Source organism: Bactrocera neohumeralis, chromosome 2 (genome assembly GCF_024586455.1).
Source record: "Bactrocera neohumeralis isolate Rockhampton chromosome 2, APGP_CSIRO_Bneo_wtdbg2-racon-allhic-juicebox.fasta_v2, whole genome shotgun sequence".
Classification (NCBI taxonomy): domain Eukaryota; kingdom Metazoa; phylum Arthropoda; class Insecta; order Diptera; family Tephritidae; genus Bactrocera; species Bactrocera neohumeralis.
Window position 1 is genome coordinate 1,020,629 of NC_065919.1, and position 23,122 is coordinate 1,043,750.

General features: G+C 31.4%; 1 protein-coding gene across 13 annotated transcripts in view; it reads right to left on the minus strand.

The window, feature by feature from the left end:
* Window positions 1–909: 909 nt before the first annotated feature.
* The window catches only part of LOC126751229 (RIMS-binding protein 2), a 50,041-nt gene continuing 27,828 nt past the window's right edge, over window positions 910–23,122 (minus strand). For 8 of the 13 annotated variants that reach the window (XM_050461305.1, XM_050461296.1, XM_050461299.1 and 5 more), the window contains 5 exons: window positions 20,737–21,306; window positions 19,859–20,164; window positions 18,789–19,071; window positions 12,895–12,962; window positions 910–6,662 (listed from right to left, as the gene is read on the minus strand). In XM_050461305.1, the coding sequence (XP_050317262.1) occupies window positions 5,925–6,662; window positions 12,895–12,962; window positions 18,789–19,071; window positions 19,859–20,164; window positions 20,737–21,306 (1,965 nt within the window). In that variant the 3' untranslated portion in view covers window positions 910–5,924. Of the gene's footprint in view, window positions 6,663–12,894; window positions 12,963–17,846; window positions 18,479–18,788; window positions 19,072–19,858; window positions 20,165–20,736; window positions 21,307–23,122 lie in introns of those variants that run through there. The other 5 variants (XM_050461301.1, XM_050461300.1, XM_050461298.1 and 2 more) reach the window with 4 other exon arrangements.

Sequence of the window (23,122 nt, forward strand, 5' to 3'; positions counted from 1 at the left end):
TGAAAACGTCGTTGTTCATCTTACTACATGTACATTTTGAGAAGCAACAACAACACAATGGCCGGCATGTACACAAAACAACGCAGTTGTCCATTTTGCATGTACACAATTTCGTTGTGGCCATACTAATACCTTTCACTTCAATGAAATTTTAATATTTTGTTCAAAGTGAAATTTTTTATGCAAAAAATAAGTAAATAGGTAAATATTTTTGCTTTAAATTATCACTTGTTATTACAAATGATATAATAGAGCTATAATATAGCTATTTTATGCTTTTATTTGTAAAATAGCATCAAGTTTGTTAGAGCTGTGAATAATTTTACATTTTACATATTAGTGGCATCACCACTCTACCTCCTCTTTCTATCTTCCATTCTACTGTCAACTCTACTGTCGTCCTACTGTCGTTGGCAAAAATAGGAGCAAATTGAAGTTAGCGAGAACGACAACTGTCGGCCTGCAGTCGTGTAGTCGTGCAGCTGTCAAAATAACACTGCCCATAAGAACGTGTGTATTTTAATATTTGACAGATGTAGTTTGCAGTCTGTCGTAGCCATTGTGTTTACACTTTTACGCAACCGTGTGAAAGAGGGCGAATTCGAACTACAACTTCGCTACTTCGCAAATATCACAATTTTTATTCCATATGATTCTTTCACTTCACAATTAACTTATAAATCAGGCACCAATTGTAGGAATCGAAATATACATATGTATGTATTATGCAAATACCAAATATGTGGAGCGCTATACCTACAGCTGACTTTTTATCGAAATTAGCGGTCAATCTGTAAGGTATATTATTGAAATTCAGAGAAAATCTTGTTCCATTAAAAATTTATAATTTATCTTGCATAACCTTAAAACCAACTGCTGGCTAAAATTTGAAGAAGACAAAGTTCGAAATTATTTTTCTGCAATATTTTCTTTTTTGCAATTATGTATTTACGATTTTTTCGCATTTACTTTTATTAAATAAATTATAAGTTATAGAAAAAGTATAATAATACCGTATAACAATTGTCTGTTTCATCATTATCATCATCGTTATTAAAGTTATTATTTTAGATTTATTTTTTATTATACATATTATGTAATTTGTAATTATCGTGTATGCATTCACCGTTTCTTTGCCTAATTTCTTTGACTTTTTTTCAGTTAGTGATAAGTTCATAACCTGTGAAAGTATTCGACAGTTTCTTTCGCAATTTTTTAATTTCATAGTAAATAGTTATTAAACAAAATTTTGCTAGGGACATTTTTGCTAAGTATTGTAATTTATGTATGTAAGTAAACATCTCTGTATTGTATGTATGTATGCGTAAGTAAACATGTGAACAATCTGCAATACTACGTACATATGTACATATGTATGATTGTAAGTGAGAATTTACATACACATGGTGGTTGGTATATCTGTATGTTTGTATGAATTTGTAAAGGTTGCGTTCTATGCTTTCAACGAGTATATACTTATGTAAGTATGTAAGTAGTTATAGTGACTAGTGGGCGTGGCTTTAACAAGTGAATATGTGTTTGTGTGTGTCTAATAGTATTGGTAAGTGTGATATCTTGAGCTGATATCGTTTAAATGCGGCCATTTATTTCATAATAAATAAATTTCTTGAAATTTTAAAGCTTGGCTTGCCAGCTAACTGCCAGCTGTGAGTGATAAGATGAATATAATTTCAGAAATGTAGTTGGCAATAACGGTCGTGATTAGAAGGATTATTAGTAAACCACTTTTCAGTAAGTACATACATACATATGTAAATCCTATTTATACATATTACGGTATGTATTTAGTTTTCATTGCTTATTATCAACATATCGCTTTTGCGTTGACTAAGTAAATATAAATATTAAACAATTCTCTTAGTATATAAAAAATTTAGGTGTAAACATGTTTTACATTTTGTGGGCAACATTGGATAGTCAACGATTGAATATTATTTGTATTGTTTTGCTTTGTTGTTGGGAATGGTTTGTTTTCAACATATGTATGTTTTTTTGTAATCGCTATTGCAATTACATGTGTATATGCTCAATATGTATTTGTTTGTGTTTTGTGAGAATATTGCGTAGATTTTGCAAATAATGGTTATACCACTCTAACTGTTCTTTTTTTAATGGTACTTTTTTTTATTTTCAAGGTTCAAGAAAAATTATGAGGGTCAGAAATATTGTATGTGTGTGTGTGTGTGGAAGTCTGAGAATATTATTGTTGAATTTATTTGTATGTCAGTGAGTGTGTTGTGCATTGCTTAAGTCTTGTTTCCTGTCAATTATATGTATATGTATGTGGTATGTGGTATGAATGTATGTATCTTTTACTTCTGTACATGTTATCTCAGTGCTTTCTTTTTCTTGCCAACTTCTCCATTCCAACTTCCCTACTACATTGCTTCATTTATTTGTTTGTTAAGTGATACAATAGGTACATAAAATATTTGGTATTTTCGTTCATGTTTTTGTGATTTTGTAAATTCTTGTATGCATTATCTAATTGTTTGTATGTATGTATATATGCATAACATCAGTGTATGCCTATGATTTTTAAATTAATTAAATATTATTCTAACTGATTTCATATGACTGCTTTAAGTATTACCTGCAGAAATGAAGTTACTGACTTTGACATTTACAGTTACTTTTGAAGTGGCATGTTCACTTAGTTATTATTTTAAAGAATGTTGCCTATTTTTTGCTGCGAGAATGTGACGGAAAGCATGTTAATATAAGTATGTACTCCTTTAGTTGCAGCCTGCTATATTCATAATATTGATTATTAACTGCATTAGAAGCATTTTGAACTGCATATTCTCCGGGTTACTTCCTTGTTAGATTATATTATTAATACACATTAGCAATTTGGATTATAAATTTCTTTTTATGTACATATGTATGCATAATAAAAGTATTTTGATTCTAAAGTTTTGCGAATATTTGAAAAATGGAATTGTTTTATGCGAAGATTTATGCAGCTTGTTTGATCAGAGCTATTGGCAGATAATTTTGTCATTTCTTTTCTAAATATACATACATATACTTATGTGTATGTTAAGAGAGCAATTTAAAGTGAAAAGCGATTTTTGAATGTATTTAATAATATATACATACATACATATGCATGTATGTATGCTAAGCTTATACCCTACAGTTCTTCGAAATTTTGTGCTTTTTTTTGTTATTTCAAAAGTTTAATATTTAGCATAACGGTGAAATTGAAAAATAAATTAACTGGAAACACATTTTTTTACGAAAAACTCAAATCGTTGAAAAGTCTTGTCATTGTTCAATACTTATTTCTATATTCTACTAAAGCTTTCTGCGTTATGAAGATTTATAAAAATTTCAATAAAAATCATTAGGCAAGCTCTCTTAGTATTTTCATAACTTCCAAATGTAAAAATTTTAGGAAAATAATGTTCAAAATTAAAAATAGCGTCAATTTCGAAAACACAACACAACAATTCATTTATCTGGGAAGCTTTCCCCGACATTAAAAATGTTAGTTAATCTTCATCCACAGATTTTTCATTCTAATCATTTTATCTTAACCCTTGTTTCTAAGAAAAATGTTTTGTTTTCGAAGTCTCATTTATCAAGCCATGAGTTCAAGGTTTTGAGAAACGTTTCAAGTTTGAAGTCGAAGGCAAAAGAATATAAAATGCAAATCACACACATGGCATCTAGTACATTTAAAGTTATTTTTTTAAGATTTCGAAAATAAACAAGGGCATTCAAACAGCTTTCTTTTTAAACTCTTTCATGGCACGTTTTTACCATTTTACTAAATCACATTTGAAATCAAAAGTTTAGTTTTAAAATATTCATAAAGGCTTATTGTATGAAGAAGTGTAAGAGCTGTAGAGATTATTTAAGATGCCGCAAGATATGGCTACTAGTTTAAGTTTTAATATAAGAAACAGTCAACTAGGGGCAAAGTAAAAAATGCGAGGTTAGGACGCGGTTTTCAATTTCTTTAACTTACATGCATACATATTTGTATATCTTCTTTGCTTCTTATAATGTATATGTGTATTAGTGAATTTACATACATACTTATATTCTGAAGGATTATTGTTTGAAAAAAATATATATAAAATAGCAACAGTTTTGGCATGAATAAGCAAATGTTAGGAAAACTTTGGTTTCTTTTACAGTTTACCAACGAAAAGCGTAATTTTTTATTTGGTTGTTTTTAATCAATTTGCATTAGTTTTACAAATGTTTTGTTAAATTTTGGTATTTAGATTAAATTTTTTAAACTCACTCCTTTAGTATTAATCAATTGGAAATAGCTTTAACTAAATTTTTGTATGTATGTACGTGTCAATTAAAGTATTAGCATTTAAGTTTAAGTGTTACTTTTAAAGCAGATTTCTTATATCATTCAAACTCACTTCTATCTTTGTTTTTATATAGTATATGTATGTGTATATATTATACATTAGTGTGTATATGCTGGCACATATATAGTACACTTTCGCAGTTTTGAAGCCATCACTTCTTTGTTTTTACGAATCATTTTACAGGTGTTCTGTTCTCACATGTAATGCACCGCGATTTTCATTCTCCGAAATTTTCCCTCTTTTGAATTTAATATTGGGTTCTGCGCTTCCATTAATTTTTTAATATGTATAATATAATATAGGTTAGATACTTTTTTTTGTCCCGTACACTCATATAATACATAGTGAGTAGCATGTTTTTATTATATGTTATTTTATTACTTTTTATCATATTTCCCCTTCATATATTTTTGACTTAAAATTTTTTTATATATTCATTTTGTTTTATTTATAAACTGGTCAGCAACAGTAGCAAATTTAACAATGTGCGTAACAAATAATTATTTTCTTGTAAATATATTCATATATTTATTTATATATATAATTTGTTTTAGTTTTTAATATTATTAATATTTATTCATCTCTTTATGTACTATATGTTCTTTGTGTATGCAATATGTATAATTTTATTTGCATTGCCTGGATATATGTATGTATGTATGTATGTATGTTATTATATTTATATATATGTGTGTGTATATGTGTAGCTAGGTATAGATAACATATCGTATGCATTTATATATGTACGTACGTTTGTATGTAAATACACGAAGAATTCAAATAAATTACATATGTATTAAGAGTTAGTTTCTTATAAATTTTAATAAACGCCATTCAAGGTGATTTTTTTAGTTTTTCTTGTTGAATATTATTGCATTTTTGACTTAGCTATAAGTGGTATTTTCAACATTTCTCTTTGGTTTGTATATGTGTATGTGATCGATTTGGGCATTTAAGTGTGTTTCCGTGTAACTTGGTGTACTTAAATTTTACTAGCTTTTGTCTCACAGTATTTGGGTTGATGTCTGCATATTTTATTTATACGCTTTCGCTTCAAGCGCGCAAGATCTTCTTCCATCGCCATTTTCTCTCATTTTCGATACGGCGGCGACCCCACCAACTATTTGTGCCTCTGTGCCAAAAGACACCATGGCATGGCCATCTTTTAACCGCTCGGTATATACACATATTTTACGTACGTATGTGTGTAAAATATGGCTTTGTTTTTTCGCCCGCGAAAAAGGGGGAAAAACACAAAGATTAATTGTATTAAATATTACTATCAGTTTTTTGTCGCTTTGCATATTTTTGTCAATTTATGTATGTACTATATTATGTGATAAAAAATACTAGTACCGTTAGTTTTTCATAATTACCATTGCAATCAATTGCTTTGTATGATTTACAATCATAATCATATTTATAATATTCATTATTTTTGTAATTACTATTTATTTGTTTAAGCGATAATAATAGTAGTGATTTTTGTTGTATGCGCCTTTTAGTTAATAATAAATACAAATTTAGATACAATATAAATAGAAATGTCCTACAAAATGACCGGGGTTATTTGCCAAAGCCGAATCCGAATTTTCCGAAGAGATCTTTGCCTTTTGAAAGCACATCCCCACCGGGCGCCGCCGCTGCAATACCTTTTAGTCCGCCCAACAGCCCCGCCCCTGGTCCCTGACCCTGTGGCGGAGGCTGTTGTCCTTGCGGCGGTGGCTGTTGTTGGCCTGGCTGCATTGGCTGCGCACCGACTGGTGGTTGCATTGGATCTTGTTTCGGTGGTTGTTTCGAACCAAATAGACCACCGGTGGCAGCCGAAGTAGCACCTGAGAGTAGGCTTGTAGCACCGGAGAATAGACCACCAGATGACTGAGTCGTTACGGGCGGCTGCTGTTGTTGTTGCCCCGCCATACCGCCCATGCCCATTTGTTGTTGGCCGCCCATCATGCCGGGCTGCTGTTGTTGCCCCATCGCACCCATTTGGCCCATTTGTCCCATCTGCCCGCCCATACCCATTTGTTGTTGCTGTTGCTGCTGTTGTTGTTGTTGCTGCTGCTGCTGCTGTTGCTGTTGCTGTTGTGGCGTCATCTGCCCCATCTGACCCATAGCGTTCATTTGGCCCATTTGTCCACCCATCGGCTGTTGTTGCTGTTGCCCCATCATGCCCTGCTGTTGTTGCCCCATTTGACCCATACCCATTTGTTGTTGCTGCTGCTGTGCCTGTTGCTGACCATATGGTTGTTGTTGTTGAAGTTGTTGTTGCATACCAACATTACCACCGCGACCGATCATCCCCTGAAAATGTCCACACAAATTATCAGATTAGTATGTTTAAAAGTGTTCATGCTTTCATATTGGAACTACGACAGAGGTTCTCATTATTCGTTATCTCAAGGGTAAGACGAGGAGGGAGTGGTGGGCGATTAGATAGATTTTGACATAGGTTAGAAAATTGGAGAGCAAAAGAGATAATTATATAATTGAGGAATTACAGGTAAAATTAGTTAGTGATTAACTTGGAACGCGTGTTTTTTTTCATTAATTAATTAAAGGGTAAAATAACTATATTTCCGCTCGATAAACCGAAAAGTACAGAAACTTTACCACAAACAGTTCTTCGATAGTGTCCATTTCATAGACTAGCTTCCAAATCATTAATTAATCAAATGTTAAAACATTTAAGAAATAAATTACGTTTAATGTGGTTAACAAAATTTACAACGCTGGATTCACAGAACATCCTAAAATTACTATTATCATTATTCTGTTTACAGCATGACTTTTGCGCTGTATTTGCCCGTATGCAGTCTCCGAAACATCGTTCATCGGTCAGAGAACGTTAGTCGCCGTTCCATTCCATTATATCTACACTATGCTCGAATTTGTGAAAAGGAGCGACGAGGAAGGGAGAAAATCAACTAGTAGAAAGCCCAGCAGCCACATCTTTTTATTCCCTTATTTCTCACTTCGCTAAAAAAATCTTTCAATGATTCGAGTCAAAATCAATCTCAAATGAAATAAATCAATATTTTTAGTAAATTGCATTTTGATTCCCAGTCCCAATCTGTAGAAAATATGGATAGAAACATTTGAAATCTGTGAACTTGGAAAGGAAGATAGGAAGCCAATTATAGAAAAACATGCAATGCAAGCTCTCTCGCTAATTTCTAACATAAAAATACTTCTGAATATTTCAAAATATCGTAGATGAACATTTTTCGACGACTGAGGAATCGATTGCTGAATTCAATTCATATGTTTTCGAAATACAATTCGTAAAAAAAACAAAGGAACATGTTGACAAAATTTGCAAGTTCACAGACACCGAAAAGTTCTCAGAAGGCAATTCGAATGGCATGTCTGTGCCAAATGTAAATACGTGCGTACATTGTAGTATATCCCATAGCCAAATCTTGTTAACCACATTTAATATCAAAATACAAAAATTATTTATTTATTTTTACCATAACGAAAAATATAAATACATTAAAATACCGTTTTTTTTTTTTTATTTTAATCTATTATTATTTGTTTAAAATTCTTCAGTTGACCTCTTTTAATCGTTTACTGCTTTGAAAAATCGAAAATTTGAAAAATCTTCAATAAAAGTTAGTAGAAGATCAATGGGAAGATGGGTTTTATGTAGAACTAGCAACGTTTTCATAACATTTTCGAACTTTAAACACTCTAAAGAAACTAGTTTTATAACTCTTAAAAATACTAAGAACAACGTAGGCTTTATTGTAAGAAGAACATAACTCAAGGTGAAGATATTGAGACATAAATACGTAAATAGTTTGTATACGAACTGAAAAACGAAAAACTTCATAACTCATAAAAAGTAACTAAATTACTAAATCGTAGGCAAAAATATACATATATAGCCTTGTATTTTCTCTTCATATTCATGTTAATTATAATATTTAACTTCAATTATCAAAATATGTGTGGACATTTATATATATGTATGTATGTATGTATTAGCAAAAGCATATAAGCGATTTCGTAAAGATTTATTTATTTATAAGTTTGTAGGTATGTGAGTAAATGTTGAAAACTGGTATATACGAGTATGTAACAATTGAAAAGATATGTAAATATGTATGTATGTTTGTTAGTATGTATAAATGTATGTATGCATGTACATATGAGCGAAAATTTGAAGAACGACGCTAAAATTCGAGGCGTATTGTTGATGGTGAGAGTTGTGGCAGCGGTGGTGAGTTTGGTGGGCGCATGGTACATTGGTGGCAGTTGACGGGTTAAGTGTTTGTACTTTCTTGTTAATTTTCAAAATTAATAACAACAAAAGCAAGAAAATATCTATTTCAAAAAAGACTCAAAAGAAGCAGTTACTATTTCCTAAATATGTATGTATGTATATATATGTAGATAAGTACTTTCATTTGCTATCCTGAGGGCTTACGCCTAAATTTTTGTGACTTGTTTGATGTACAAGTGTTGACTTTTTGCTTTGAAAATCTACATGTTTATAATCTCTTGGTACTGAATACAGCCGGCGCATATGCATACTCGATTATGTTGGAAAACAATTTTGCATTATATACCATAGTTTATGCAATTTTATTTGAATAATTTTTCTCTAATTTAATTTACTGTATTGCAGACGAGTCGCAGTTCTTTACAAAATATAAAAAAATCAAAGAGTCAAAGAGTCAAAGCGATAGGAGAAAAGATTTTTAGAATTGTTTTCTAAATAATAAAAAATAAATCAAATGGTTAACTAAATTTAGAAAATACGGCATTTGAAAAAAAGAGTAGATATTAATAACAGTAAATAAATGTAATGATAATAAAATGATGAGTGGCGTTTCCAATGGTCTCACAACGTTACTACACAAGTAGAAAAAGTGAAGAGGAGCACAGGAAGAGACAAAATAAAATATATGTATATATGACTGGCATAATAAAAAAGCAAAAGCAACTGTTTTACAATAAATAATACTGAGTATCAAAGTACACACAAATCTATAAGTGATATTTGCACAAAAATAATCTAAACTAATTGCCGAAATTAAAAAGGGATATTTTACAATGGGAACGCAGCAAAGTTAAGAGGGGATATCGAACAGTTACACAGCCCACACATCAAAACTAAAACTCAAAATTAACGAATAAGATTTTTACACTAACAAATAAAAATATAAGAAATTTTCATAGATTATATTGATCGCATTACACAGTGAATCACACAATACAATAATTACAAACATTACATCCAATAATAATAAAATCATAATACGAGAACAAGATTTTTTACGTTCACCAAAAATAAAACATAAACTATTTATACAAAATACATATGTATTATTTTTGCTTTTGTTATTTGTTGTCATTTAAAAAGTCTAATAATTACATGGCATGTTTTGGGGTTCTGGAAGCATTTCCACTAATTATTAGTGTTCATAATTGTGTTTCAAACTAGAATTAATAAAATATTATGTAAATGATTTTCGTATTTACACTTTGTTAAATGTATTCGTATGTATTTTTCAAAATATGTATTTGTATGATTTTTAAGTGCTCATGTAGTCGATGTTAGTGATTGAGTGCGATGGTGCGACAGTAGTGTTCTAAACAAGAAATATGAATATTCATGTATAGATATTAGTTTCTTTCACCCTAAAAATTTAAAATAAAAAAAATACGTTGAGCAAAAAAAAAAATGCTAGGAGCTCTTCTATTCTTCTATTTTTTATTTAATATGAACTACAAACGATACAATTATGTCCTATAACATCATTCAAATAGCCTCTACGACTCCTTTTCCCACTAAAGCAATCCGTATGTCATGAATACACGTTCAATATTGATTTCTAAAAGGGAGTCTGATTTTTTGTGGAAAAACCAATGACTTCATATAACCCCGCAAGAAGTAGTCTAATGGTGTTAAATAACAACAAATATTCAATGTCACAATTGTTTGAAATAATTGAATCTCCAAACTTTTCTAGCAATAATTCGGTTTTTATGCGTGCTGTGTGGCTCGGAGCCCTGTCTTGTTGGCACCAGATGTTGCCAAGATCAATTTCTTCTAATTACGGCCATAAAAAGTTGGTTATCATCGATATATACCGCACTGCATTGACAGTAACGGTGTCACCAGCTTCACTTCGAACCAGAACCAACAGTTTTGTTTATTTACTGCACCACTCAGATGAAACTGAGCCTCATCGGAGAAGGTGATTTTCTTAAAAAAAAATCGTTATCATTTTCAAGATGCTTTAGGGCAAAATTAGCAAATTAATTCACGACGTTTACGGTTCTTCAAAGACTTCAGTTCTTGAATGATATGGATGCAATCCAAATTCTTTCACAAAATCCCCCAGGTTATGGTTTATGACAGTCCCAATTCTTGAGAACGTCTTAGAATCGGCAAATTTTCATTACCTCGAGCGGTTCTTTGTCTTATTCGACGAATAGCGCACACAGGTGTACGATCATTACGACCATGATGAAGTTCAATACTGCATACAATGAAAAAAATTTAGAGATCAACCCTTATTAAAATGGCCGTAAAGACGCTTAGAAATCATATCATCGCTATTGGAAAACCCGGTACTACGTATCCTCTCTGAATTTGTTATCGTATACCAAGAAAAAAATATTAAAATTAGCTTTTTACCTTGCTTCCTTGTTATCATATACATATAAATCGTAAGGGTTATTTAAATTATTAGAGAGAAGAAGCAGAAAAAGATTTTTCTTGACTTGATATGTCAATAAAGTTCACTGTTTTAGGAAACTTATATATCAAAGAATTATTCCATTTTATTTAACACCGTCTTATCCGAATCTGTTATATTGAATACAATTATATACTCAATATATCCGCCCATACCTATTTTAACCCAGAATTCTGAAGTTTATATTCTAAACTTTAACGTTTATAGGATATAAAGCATAATGGATGAAATAATGTATACTGCGGTATTGTGGAACTCCTTTGTTGTCATTGATCATTTTCGAGTACTATGATAGAAAAATATGAATTTCAATCGATTGTCGATCTTATTGCATAAATTAATTATTCTTAAACCAGTATAGTCTCCTTAAGTAATCCTAAATTATCTGCTTAAGACTTAAAAATGAAGAGCCGTCGTAAGACAAAATATTTTCGTATTATATGTTCCAAGAAAAGGACTAAGCCGGAGATCTATCACAAGTGTTTTCGACCTCGCCGTGCTTAATTGTAACACAAATATACGAAATACTGGTCGTCTTTTTGAATCAATTACAATAATAATTTTGTTGGCCTTAAAAATGAAGTGGTTGTTGAAACATATGTTAAATGATAATAAAAATATTAAATGAAGAAACGAAAGAGGTATACATGTGCAAATAAATAATGACAGTCGAAAACACAAAATGTGGAAAATAAATTTAAAATGTTTTCGAAATGCACAAAATGAATGTTTGCAGGGTTACTGGTTATCATAATATCAACAAATAGGTAACAATGGGAAAATATAGTACGAATATAGTATTTGGTAATGGTAACTACAAGAGTTTGTTCAAAATGTTGCTAGTTATACATAAAGTTGTTATATCATATTTTATTTGTTTGTTTGTTGAATTTATATATAAATATATATATATATATATATATTGGTATTCTGACAATATGACCATATTGGTTGATAAGTATTCGTATTTATATATTATATATATTTCTGTAAAATGCTTGACTGATATTTTGTCCTTTTCCAATTCTCGCAATTAACGAATTTTATTTTAATGAAGCAATTTTTCTCGATTTGGTATTTTTGTGCTGTAAATTGAGTTTGGAAATTATAAAACTGTTTTAATAATTCAATAAAATATAGAAAAAAAATTAAAAATAAAATACAAAACAGAAACAGAAATAGAAACAGAAATAATCAATGAAACAGAAAATATTGTTGTCAGACCAGTTGCTGGATAGAAAATTTTCAACATATGTATGTATACTACATATAACCTAAAATATATTAAATAAGCTTCAGGATATTTTTCGTGCTCAGGTATTCTTCTTTGTCCTCTTCAATAATATTTGATTAGTGGTATAAAGAAATTTTAATGTAGCACTTTTGAAGTATCAAACATTTTTATTGATTAACTTTTAGTAAAATAATGTATATACAGAATTCGAGCACTGAGAAATGTTTAGGCTTCGCACAGCAACCGATCTGCAATATGCTCATATTACAGAAATTTAAATTCCAAAGCCTGCCTGCTATGCTAAGACTACTAAAAATGTGGATTAACAAAATTATAAAAAAAATCAACTTAATTTATATAATAAAAATATTTTGTAAAATATTAGTTAAAGAGAGAGCTTAAATGAACTGGTTGGAGTAGAAAGAGTGGGGAATGGTGAAATAGTAATGTTTTTCTGGTTATATTTTTACATGTATATTTATAGATATTGTTTTTGCTTAATAAATAAGACAAGAAAACGAAACAGAATGAACGAACGTAGAGAAGAAATGCGTTTTTTCGTTAAAAAAGAGAAAAGAGTATTTACCTGCGTTTGGTGATCGGGGGCAGGGAGGCCCGTGTTGTCTAACAGTGTAGGGGAAGCAGGGCGAGCATCTATAGCAACAAATATAACATAAAGACTTCACATTTACCACAGCAGACCATTACAGAAAAAAAACTAAACTAAACTTAACTCTCAAGTTTCGAATAACAAATTAATGAAAGTGTAAATTTTGAAAAGTAAATTACAAATTAATATTTAATATTTAATAAAATACAATGATACAATTTTGAAATTATGTATTTAAAAAAATTAAGTTTCCATTTTTTTAATTAGCCACTGATTAAGAACCAATATCTGATTCCCAGTGGTTGGATTCATTTGTCCTATTTTAATATGATTTTCTTTTGATTGGATTTGTAAAAAAGCAATTCTTGCAAAATAAAACACATTCTTATATTTATATGTATGAATAAATAATTCGGATTTTTTTATAACTAGGATAAAGAAAAAGCAATTAAACAAAGACTGAAGTCATAACAAAATAAATACTTAAATAGTAGTAGGATAGACACGTAAGTAAGTTGCATAAGTTTTTTTATGTTTGTTATTATTTTTCTTCGTTAATGAAAGCAACTGTAACTGGACAGACACCGGCTAGAGTGACCATACAATTGATTATATTCACGTTTATGAGCTGTTAGTGCATTTTTGTTTAGTAATATTACATTAAGTTGTTGTAGTTAGTTTCCCAATACAAGTAATTATCTTGTTATTACACATAATTACATTTTTATCGCATCAATACGTTTGTACATTTACGCAGCGTTGCATTTAAATAATTTTTATTATTTTAGAATGTATTTATGTTGCAGCTAAATAGTAAATTTATATATGCATATTAAAAGAACATACATACACGAATGTTTTTATTACTCCCCTTATATGTACATATATCATTCCTCCCGAATTATTTAAACCAAAGTGCTTGGGTCATCAAAAATAAAAGCTATTGAAAAATGTAAAAAGGTAAGGTAAAATGCGGAAATAGCAACAAAATTAAAACAAATTTAATATTGATTGTGTTTGGATGCAAAAAATTTATTTTTCATTGCAGATAATAACTAAGTCATCGATGCAAATAGTTTTTTCTCTACTACTCTTGGGCTTTAAAACCATCTACGAAATATTCGTGAATACAAATCAATGCTCCTAATTGTAGTTTTATTGTTGTTATCCGTTTAATATTTATTCCGGGTCACGTCAATGCATAATGAATGTATTTACATATTATATATATAGCTGCAGAAAACTAAACACGTTGTATTACCTTTACTTCGCTCATGTAGGTAGACTTCACGAACAATTCATTTGTACACATTTCAGAAATAGCAAATATTCATAGAGTATTTTACAGTTTTCGACATAATTAATTTGATCAATAGCTTTGAATGGTAATTATTTAAAGATAGTTTTAATAATAGTAACAATACTTCCAAAATTTTAGTTTATTTACATTATTACAAATGATTTGACTTTTATATGTGATGGATACTGATACGTATATTTAACACATACATATGTATATGCAAATAGGTGAATATTTGTATATTAGAAGGCAAGATAGATATAGTTTACTTTTCCGCCAATAAAGCATAAGTTGTTGTTTTTGTTGGTTATGTTGCTCTACTAAAAATAAAGATTTAGAACCCAGAAATTCCTATTTAACCTAGCTAGTTGGAGAAGCTTAAAATCGCTCAAAACTATTTTGGTATAGTACATTTTAATTAATGGTATACTGATTCAATGAATTTACCAATTTATTTTTATACTCTTGCAACATGTTGCTAAAGTTTTAATAAAATAGTTTTGTTTACCCAACGGTTGTACGTATCACCTAAAACTAATCGAGATAGATATAGGACTATACTTATGTACATATACATATATAAGTGATCAGGATGAAGAGGCAAGTTGAAATGCGGGTAACTGGTATGCGCGTTCCCTAGTAAAACAAAAGAACGAGTTCGCATATGGGCGTAATCGGTCCACTGCCACACCCACCACAAGTTCAATCAAAGCTGTTCAAGCCGAATATGTGGACCCCAGTATTTGTAGTTAACTTTTGACCGAAAATATCGGTCAATATATGGAATATTCAATTGAAATTCAGGGAGAGTCCTTTCCTGGTAATTCTGTGTATCAAAATCGGGTTGAATGGGGTTAATACTTCCCTGAGCTCACATATACCCAGTACATACATTTTCGAACTTCAGGTGTTTTTATACTACATATATCGGCCAATATTTGAGTTATTACAACGAAAATAAGAGAGCGTGTTTTACTCATAACAGTGTATCTCTGTGCCTAAAATGGATTCAATTGTGCGAAACTTGACCTAGCCCCTATATAACTAATATCAGAATTTTCGAACAGCCGGCTGATTTTACTCCATATTATTGGTGATTGTATGTGAGGTAGCTTAATGAAACCCAGGAAACATTTTCTTCGTATGTGGCATGATATAGTTAATAGATAAAATGGGGTTCGATATGTGGGTCAGTGCATGAGTTATACATATGTATATAGTATACGTATATATAAAATTGCCTGGATTTCGATCTTCTGGTTGCCGTTTTACACTTTAAGGTATTTCCCAGGTTTTGATGCCTGCAAGTTGCAAGAGTATAAAGTGTTCGGTTGCACGCGAACTTAGCCATTCCTTACTTGTTTCATCTCATTACATGTTTAATTTGCCAATATTTCTAGTTTCCATTGTTGGTTTTTTGCAAATTTCAACTGGATATCTAATCAGTTTTCAACAGTCAACTGACAAATTGCGCTCTTAATTTCCCTTGCTTCATTGAGTATTTAATAATTAATATAGTGAGTAATTTATAAAGTTATATTAACCAGTTTAAGCAACTACATAACATACAAACAGGAATAATGATTAAAAAATTTAAAAAAAAATTATATTAAAAGGAAAGTTAAATGAAGTCATTACACATATACATATATATTGGTTAAAATTAGGAGCACAAAGAGGGGCATACATACATATGTGGCACAATGTAATCGTAACATTTCTTTAATTTGAACAGATATTTAGATAGTAAGTAAATATGTATATGCAATTTCATACATATGACAATTTCGTCAATTTTTTAAACTAAATAACAGAAAAAAACGTTTAGTGTAATTAAAATATTTTTTAATATTTTTCTATGAATGGAGAAAAGGGGTCTTGTGGTGCTGCATTTCTGTTAACGACAACTCTTGGTTTTGACGAATTAGGGGTAAAACCGAGTGTTTTCTAATAAACGTGTTCAAAAGTGATATACACCCCTTTCCAATTCACAGCGAGCGACAAAAGAACGGCAAGAAAATCGGCGTTCCGCAAGATAGATAAATCGGTAGTGGAAAAATTAATACCGAAGAAATTCTAAATAACACCACCCTTTCAATCTCTCAAAGCGGCAACAACAAGCCATATTCAGCATATTTTAAGAGGTATTTTATTCAAGTTGAGATTTCTTTTATTACACGCCTTTATAAGCATTAGGACAATTTTTTTGGAGAAATCCGTTGTCCAACTAAATAATATGCCAACCTAAAAATATTTTTTTTCATTCATTATATTCTTATATTGAGGCACAGAAACTATAAGATAATGAAACTCCATTTTGCAATGTCTAATGAAACATTAATTGCAAAAGTAATTAATTAATTAACATTCATGCAATTCGTGGCTGAAAAATGATCGATGACCTCCTTGTCACCCATAAATGTGGTGTTTTTTTAATAATTGGACAACGTTCGCACTGTTGTAAATATCATTCACACATCTTAAAAACATATTACGATTTATTAATTTGTTTTAAAAACTCAGAAGATTGCAAAGCAAGACGGTTTGATAGAAACTTTCAAACTTAATTCTTGTCTACTCTTAACTTCTAGATACTACATGCACATATACAAATCATACAAAATGCGGTAAAATTATTAATAAATTAGTTTAAAATGTTCTTTCACAACTTCCCATCCTCCAAGAATGATTCGCTGTTCTTATTATGTGGAAAAACTATCTAAATTTTAACTTCCATTTGTTATTGATAAATTTAAACGATATAAGCCAAAATATATCTTGATTATGTTGGTAAAAGGAAGAGAAAGTTGTATTTCATCCAGCACCAAAAATTCAAAAAATTGAGAGATCATAGCTGGACACTTGTTAGATTGTCATTTACACCAAAAATATTTTTCAGAGTTATGAAAATCGATATTAGAAGGTCAATCCGGTTCAATCAATAATGTGTTTCAGAGGAATTTAAACAATGGAAGTTAATGGGGTCGGAGAGAGAGAGATTAGGAGTTATAAATTTGACCGATATATATTAAAGTATTTAACGTAACACAAATAGCTGAAAACTTGGTTAAACGCCTGTTAAAGGTGCGAACGTCAACAAAAACCTTTTGTTTACCCGAACCAATTTAAAAAAAGTTAATATATTTTGAATGATGGCGAAGTTAAGGAGAATTTTCAATTTCAATTGTATACCTTTGTGTACATATGTAAGAGTGCTACAGGTCAAAAAGTAGTAACTATACGCCTCCGCTTCCACACACATTACGCAGCGCCATGGCAAAAATAATTACTAAATACGAGTATACAGAAAGAAAGTACAACACCAACAACAAAAACAGCAACTATTTATATTGATAACTTTTCATATCGCAAACTTTTGTATTTTCAAACAAAGCAATAAACTTAAGGATGTTAAACAAAATAATGAAAATGTGCAAAAAAGAATTTATGAAAAAAATTGGAATATACATATGTACAGAAAAGACTTATTTTTACTGAACTGGAACGAGTAAAAACAACGTATTTGTATTGGAATGAACGTAACACTTGCATACGATAAAATTAATAACTGAAACAATTACAACTGAAAAAAAGAACTTCAGAATCAAGAAACAGTTTAAGCTTAGGAAAGAGTAAATTTGCAAATTGTTACTGTTTTTAGTTTTTATAATATGTTTTATTAGAAGTTTATATGTAGTGCGCATATTTCAGCTAAGTTTAGTTGGAAGGGAAATTCATTAAAATAATATTATAAATTGTTGCTTGTATTTTTTATTTTTTACTTTTCTCTTGTTTTTGTTATGTAATTGGCGGGCATATCAGTTTATATTCTTTATGCTATATGCGAGTATAAGTATTATGCTTCTTGTAAAATGTGTGAAATATATTTTTATACGCAGGCTATCGTTTGTTTGCGCGAGGTTTGCATGACAAAAATTGCACTGAAAGAAATGAAAGCTCCGGATTTTTAGCTTAAGCCGCCTGAGTTTGTTATGCCAAAAGATGTTGTTAAATGTCTTTGGTCACATAATGCGTTTGTGAATATTATAGTACCCATGTCTGTCAATATAAACATTTTTTTGTTTTTGTTCTAGAATTTTGTTGAGTCTAATCGAATTGCAAATGGAACACATAATATAAATTAAAGAATTATATGATTATCTTAAGAGTATATAGTTCAGTAGTATATATGTATATTGTACATAATAAGTAGATATGTATATGGCAATAATCTAAGAATATGTAGAAACTGACCTTCAACTGTACATTTTATTGTTTCATTCGAAGGCAAATAAAAATGAAATGAAAAAATGAAAATAGAATAAAAATTACAAACTTATAATTACAGAAAATCTGCATAAAAAAGACAGTTATAAGTACAAGTATACGTATATTGATGTTTGTATATCATTTCTCATTTCAAATATATATTATATTTTCACGTTGCACTGTTTTATGTTGGTTAGTAATTAGTAAATAAGTTGTACGAATACGTATACATAATTGTGTATGTATGTATGTATTGTATGCATTTGTAGAGTACGTAAATATTGACACAAAATTGACTTACTTTTGCCTATGGAACCGCGTTGCCCAGTCATGCCGGGCATCATGTTATCTCTGGGCGGTGGCGGAGGCCCTCTGGCGCCGGGGCCTTGTCCTCTACCCCGTTGACTTAGGCCACCACGTCCTGCTGGTCCCATTTGATTGTTGTACTGATCGGGTGCTTCGGCGAGGAAATTTGACGGCACAAGACCACGTATACCGTCCAGTTCTCCCATATAGAAACCATCTTCATCCATATCACCATAAACGAGTATTACCTCACCCGTTTTGAAGCTCAATTCCACCTGCTGTGAATTTGAAAAGAATATCAATTCGTTAATTTGCTTTTAAGATAGACGAGACAAATGAAGGTTTGTAGCGAATAGATCAGTATATTCGACCTTATGCGTTCTATAATCTTCGAAATAAAATTCTTTTTGAGATTGTGGGATTTACATATAATTCAATTCGGTTTCACAGCGTATACATTGTCTAGATTCAACTCTGTTTAGGTAGATTAGATTATTAACGGCTGCCTCTGAGACCGTACTAGATATTTATACACAGTTGTATCACATTATTTTGTCACAGCACGACAATAAAGTCGTTCAAATAAACAGCTGGGAACAAATAAGGTAATAAGGAACCCACTTTCTTATGTGGATGCTGCAGGTGAAATCACAATGAACTAATTTCTAGCTTGATATTAACTAAATCATATACATATGTGTTTTACAGGACTGTTCGAGCTTTACAAAACTATTTCGCAATAAATTAGATTGCAATTAAAATGAAATTATAATAAATAAATTTATGCTAATCGGTAGCAATTTGTGGTTGATAGAGTTCCCATTAGATAGGAAGTTTTTGAAGTCTAGACAATCGAATGAATCACTCACATTGCTTGTAACTTTTTTATTTGTTTGGGGAGTTCCAAAAAGATCATCTATGAAACCACCTAGGAAACCGCTACTTGTTTCCTTACGCTAAGCAACAATAACAACAATAGAATATTTAAATGGTTAAAGGGCACGTAATTAACTAATTTAAATAAAATCTTTTAATGAAACCAGAAAAGCAATCATGCATACTTACTTCCGCGTCCACATTCGGACTCAGCTCTTGCGGATCATAATCATACAGCGCGATCATACGTTTCACCGGCATGTTTGCATAGATATCACCCCAACGGTCCCGACTTACATTACGCATACTTTGTTGGGGCCCACCCTGTCCGGGCATAACTTGACCCGGACCACCAGGCTGCGGAGGTCCGCCCGGCATTGGGCCCATACCACCGGTACCATCATCCACTTCCGTTACCATATTGTGCGGTACGTAGCCACGACGCCCGCGAAGTTCACCCCAATAAAAGCCATCGGCGTCTTTGTCGCCATAAACCTGTGTAGATTAGACATGATAACGATGAGAGCTTTCAGTTCATCAAATATTGCAAAAATATTAAAGGAATATTTTCTTATGTCATAAAAAATACATCAATAACACTTAAAAGAAAGTCTTAAAAATTGTTTTATTTCTTTATTCTGAACACAAGACTACAGCGGATGATTACATATCATATAGCAATAGACTAACGGTTAAGACATGCAACTTGGGTTTAGTGTGTAAAAAATCACTGTAAATCTGATCTGTTTAATGTATGTATATGTATGTAAGTGATTAAGTAGCCGATTCTGTAACCGATTCATTCTCGCTCCGATTGGCAAAATCAATATCTTAAAATAAACTTGTGGTGGTTATATGTGTAATCCTCATACCTTGGAGGTCTTCCACGCACTTTTTCATATACTAGCTCACCTCATTTCACCAATGCTGGTGGTATTTTGATCCGTTCTTATTTATATTTTGAAAATTGTAAAGAGTATGTTTTCTCACCACCCCGTACACTAGTTCTATACATTTACTACATACCAATATTCTACTATAGTCTACCCCACAACACTACCACATACCTTGATTGTGTCACCTTCTTGGAATGGCAGTTCTTCGTCGCATCCATCTGGATTTGGACTCATTGTGCTTGGGTCATAGTCGAACATAGCGACGAAATAACGTGGTTTCTTTTGTGCCGCCAATTGTTGTTGTTGTTGATTTAATGGTTGTTGTCCAGGGCCCATACCCATCTGTCCCTGCTGTTGTTGCTGCTGCTGATGTTGCTGTTGCTGTTGCTGCATTTGTTGTTGTGGATTTAGTGGGCCTCGAGGACCCATAGCACCTTGCATTTGTCCGGCCATTTGACCTTGCATTTGTATGGGCATTTGACCCTGCATCTGGCCGGCTATTTGACCCTGCATTTGCCCAGGCATTTGGCCTTGACCTTGCATCTGCCCCTGCAATTGACCAGGCATTTGTCCTTGCATCTGCCCCGGAGCGGGACCACGTTGGCCGGGGAAACGTTGTTGTGCACCCATTTGCCCCTGTGGACCATAAGGCTGCTGACCAGGTTGTTGTCCACCCATCATCTGCGGACCAGGTGGTCGCCCCTGCATCATGGGCCGCTGCCCCGTGCCCGGCTGATAGCCCTTCATTTATAGCAAGTGGCGCACGCATTTTTAATATTTAATTTTTTTTAATTTTTGATGGACGAATCGTCGAATTGGATGTTGTTTTCGTAGCATTTGTTGTTGTTTCAATTGAATCGAACGAATATTGTTAAGCAATGATAAATCAGGCATGAATTTTGTTTATAAAGAAATTTTGGAATTTAGTTTGATTGATTTAATGTTACGGTTTTATTTTTTTTGTTTTAATAAAATTATTCACGTCGCAATGAATCGCATTTAGCTTTTTCAAAAATTAATTAATGAATGTATGTAAATTATTTTATCAAAATTAAAAGGAAAGCGAAAATATACCAAAAAATTTACAGGCGCATCACATTACAATGAGGTGTCGTAAGTATTTCTTATATATATTTTATATAGGGAAAGATATAGACTTCGAAATAAAGGAAACACAGAGCTACAAGTACAGAACGAAAGCAGATTCGACATTGAATGCCTGAGAAGAAATAAATCACGCAGAAAACATAAAATTAAGCTGAGTAAAATATGAATTTACCTACACGAATTTAGCAATAATGCAAAGAGTTTGCAATTATTCATTACATTTTCTACAGAAACTTCATGATATGAAAAGACTTGCTGGAGTAAGAACACTAAATTTCTACCGAAGACCTTTTCCTGCAACCCTAAGCCTAATAAAGTTTAATTGCCGATAATCAAAAACTGAAACGCCCCTGACAAAAAAGAAATATACATATTTTTGAAAATTATCTCGGAATCCAACCAAAAGCATTCATTGTGAAAACGACAATGTCAATTTCAAGAATTAAAGATTATTTTTTTACTCAATTCCGTTATAATCGTACTCGCAAGCAATGCCGAGAGTTAAAGAAAAAACCCAAAACACAAAGTAATCAGTGCACAAATCAAATTTTTTGAAAAGCAAATGATGATATTTAGGAGTTATGAATATTGTTGGCCCTTGAAGCAACCATGCAACAACATCAGACAAGTTTGGACATTGTTTAACAAATAAGTTAATTACAAGGAAGCACAAATGTTTGCTAAATGCTATTATTCTGAGCTGTTGAACTGGTTGAAACCAAAACTCACTGATTTTCACGAAAAATGTACATATTTTTAAAATTATGCAAAACTGCAAGTTGATATACATATAGACATACAGAATTAGTCCCTTACTTGGTACTTGTTTCGAAATTAGTCGAAATTAGAGAGTTAGTGGGCCTTAATAATTCGTAAAAAAAGGAGCTCCCGAGTTATTTTTATTGTATAAGTACATATTATATTATTTCTGAGAAATATGTAACGGGTTTCATGTATTTTTCTTTCGAAATTATAGCTTTTATAAAAAATATGATCGATTATCATCCCTAGCAGAAAATTCCTATGCTGTGCCTCATTTCGTGATGCTAGCGTTATTTTCAAGGCAGTTTTTGTCAAATCTTACAAAACGTATTTGAAAGCCAATTAAATTTGTAATTGTTTCGAAACTAAATATGACCATTATTCCACTAAAAATAATCATCAATTGAAGTACTTATATTGGGTAACTGGTAGGAAATTCGGTTAACTGGTAGGAGATTCGGTTTTCAAATACTACACATCCGCTAGGATCACAATAGGACTAAATCTAAAAGCGACACACATACATATTTATGTGGGCAATTTTGATGTAAGAAGTGATATGGTTTTTAGTTTCTGTTCGCAAGCAAAATGTAGGATGTAATAATGATGAGTATGTGATTAATGCTATTGTACATATGTATGTAAACGTATAAAACTAAAATATTATATTGTTTATTAACAAAACAAT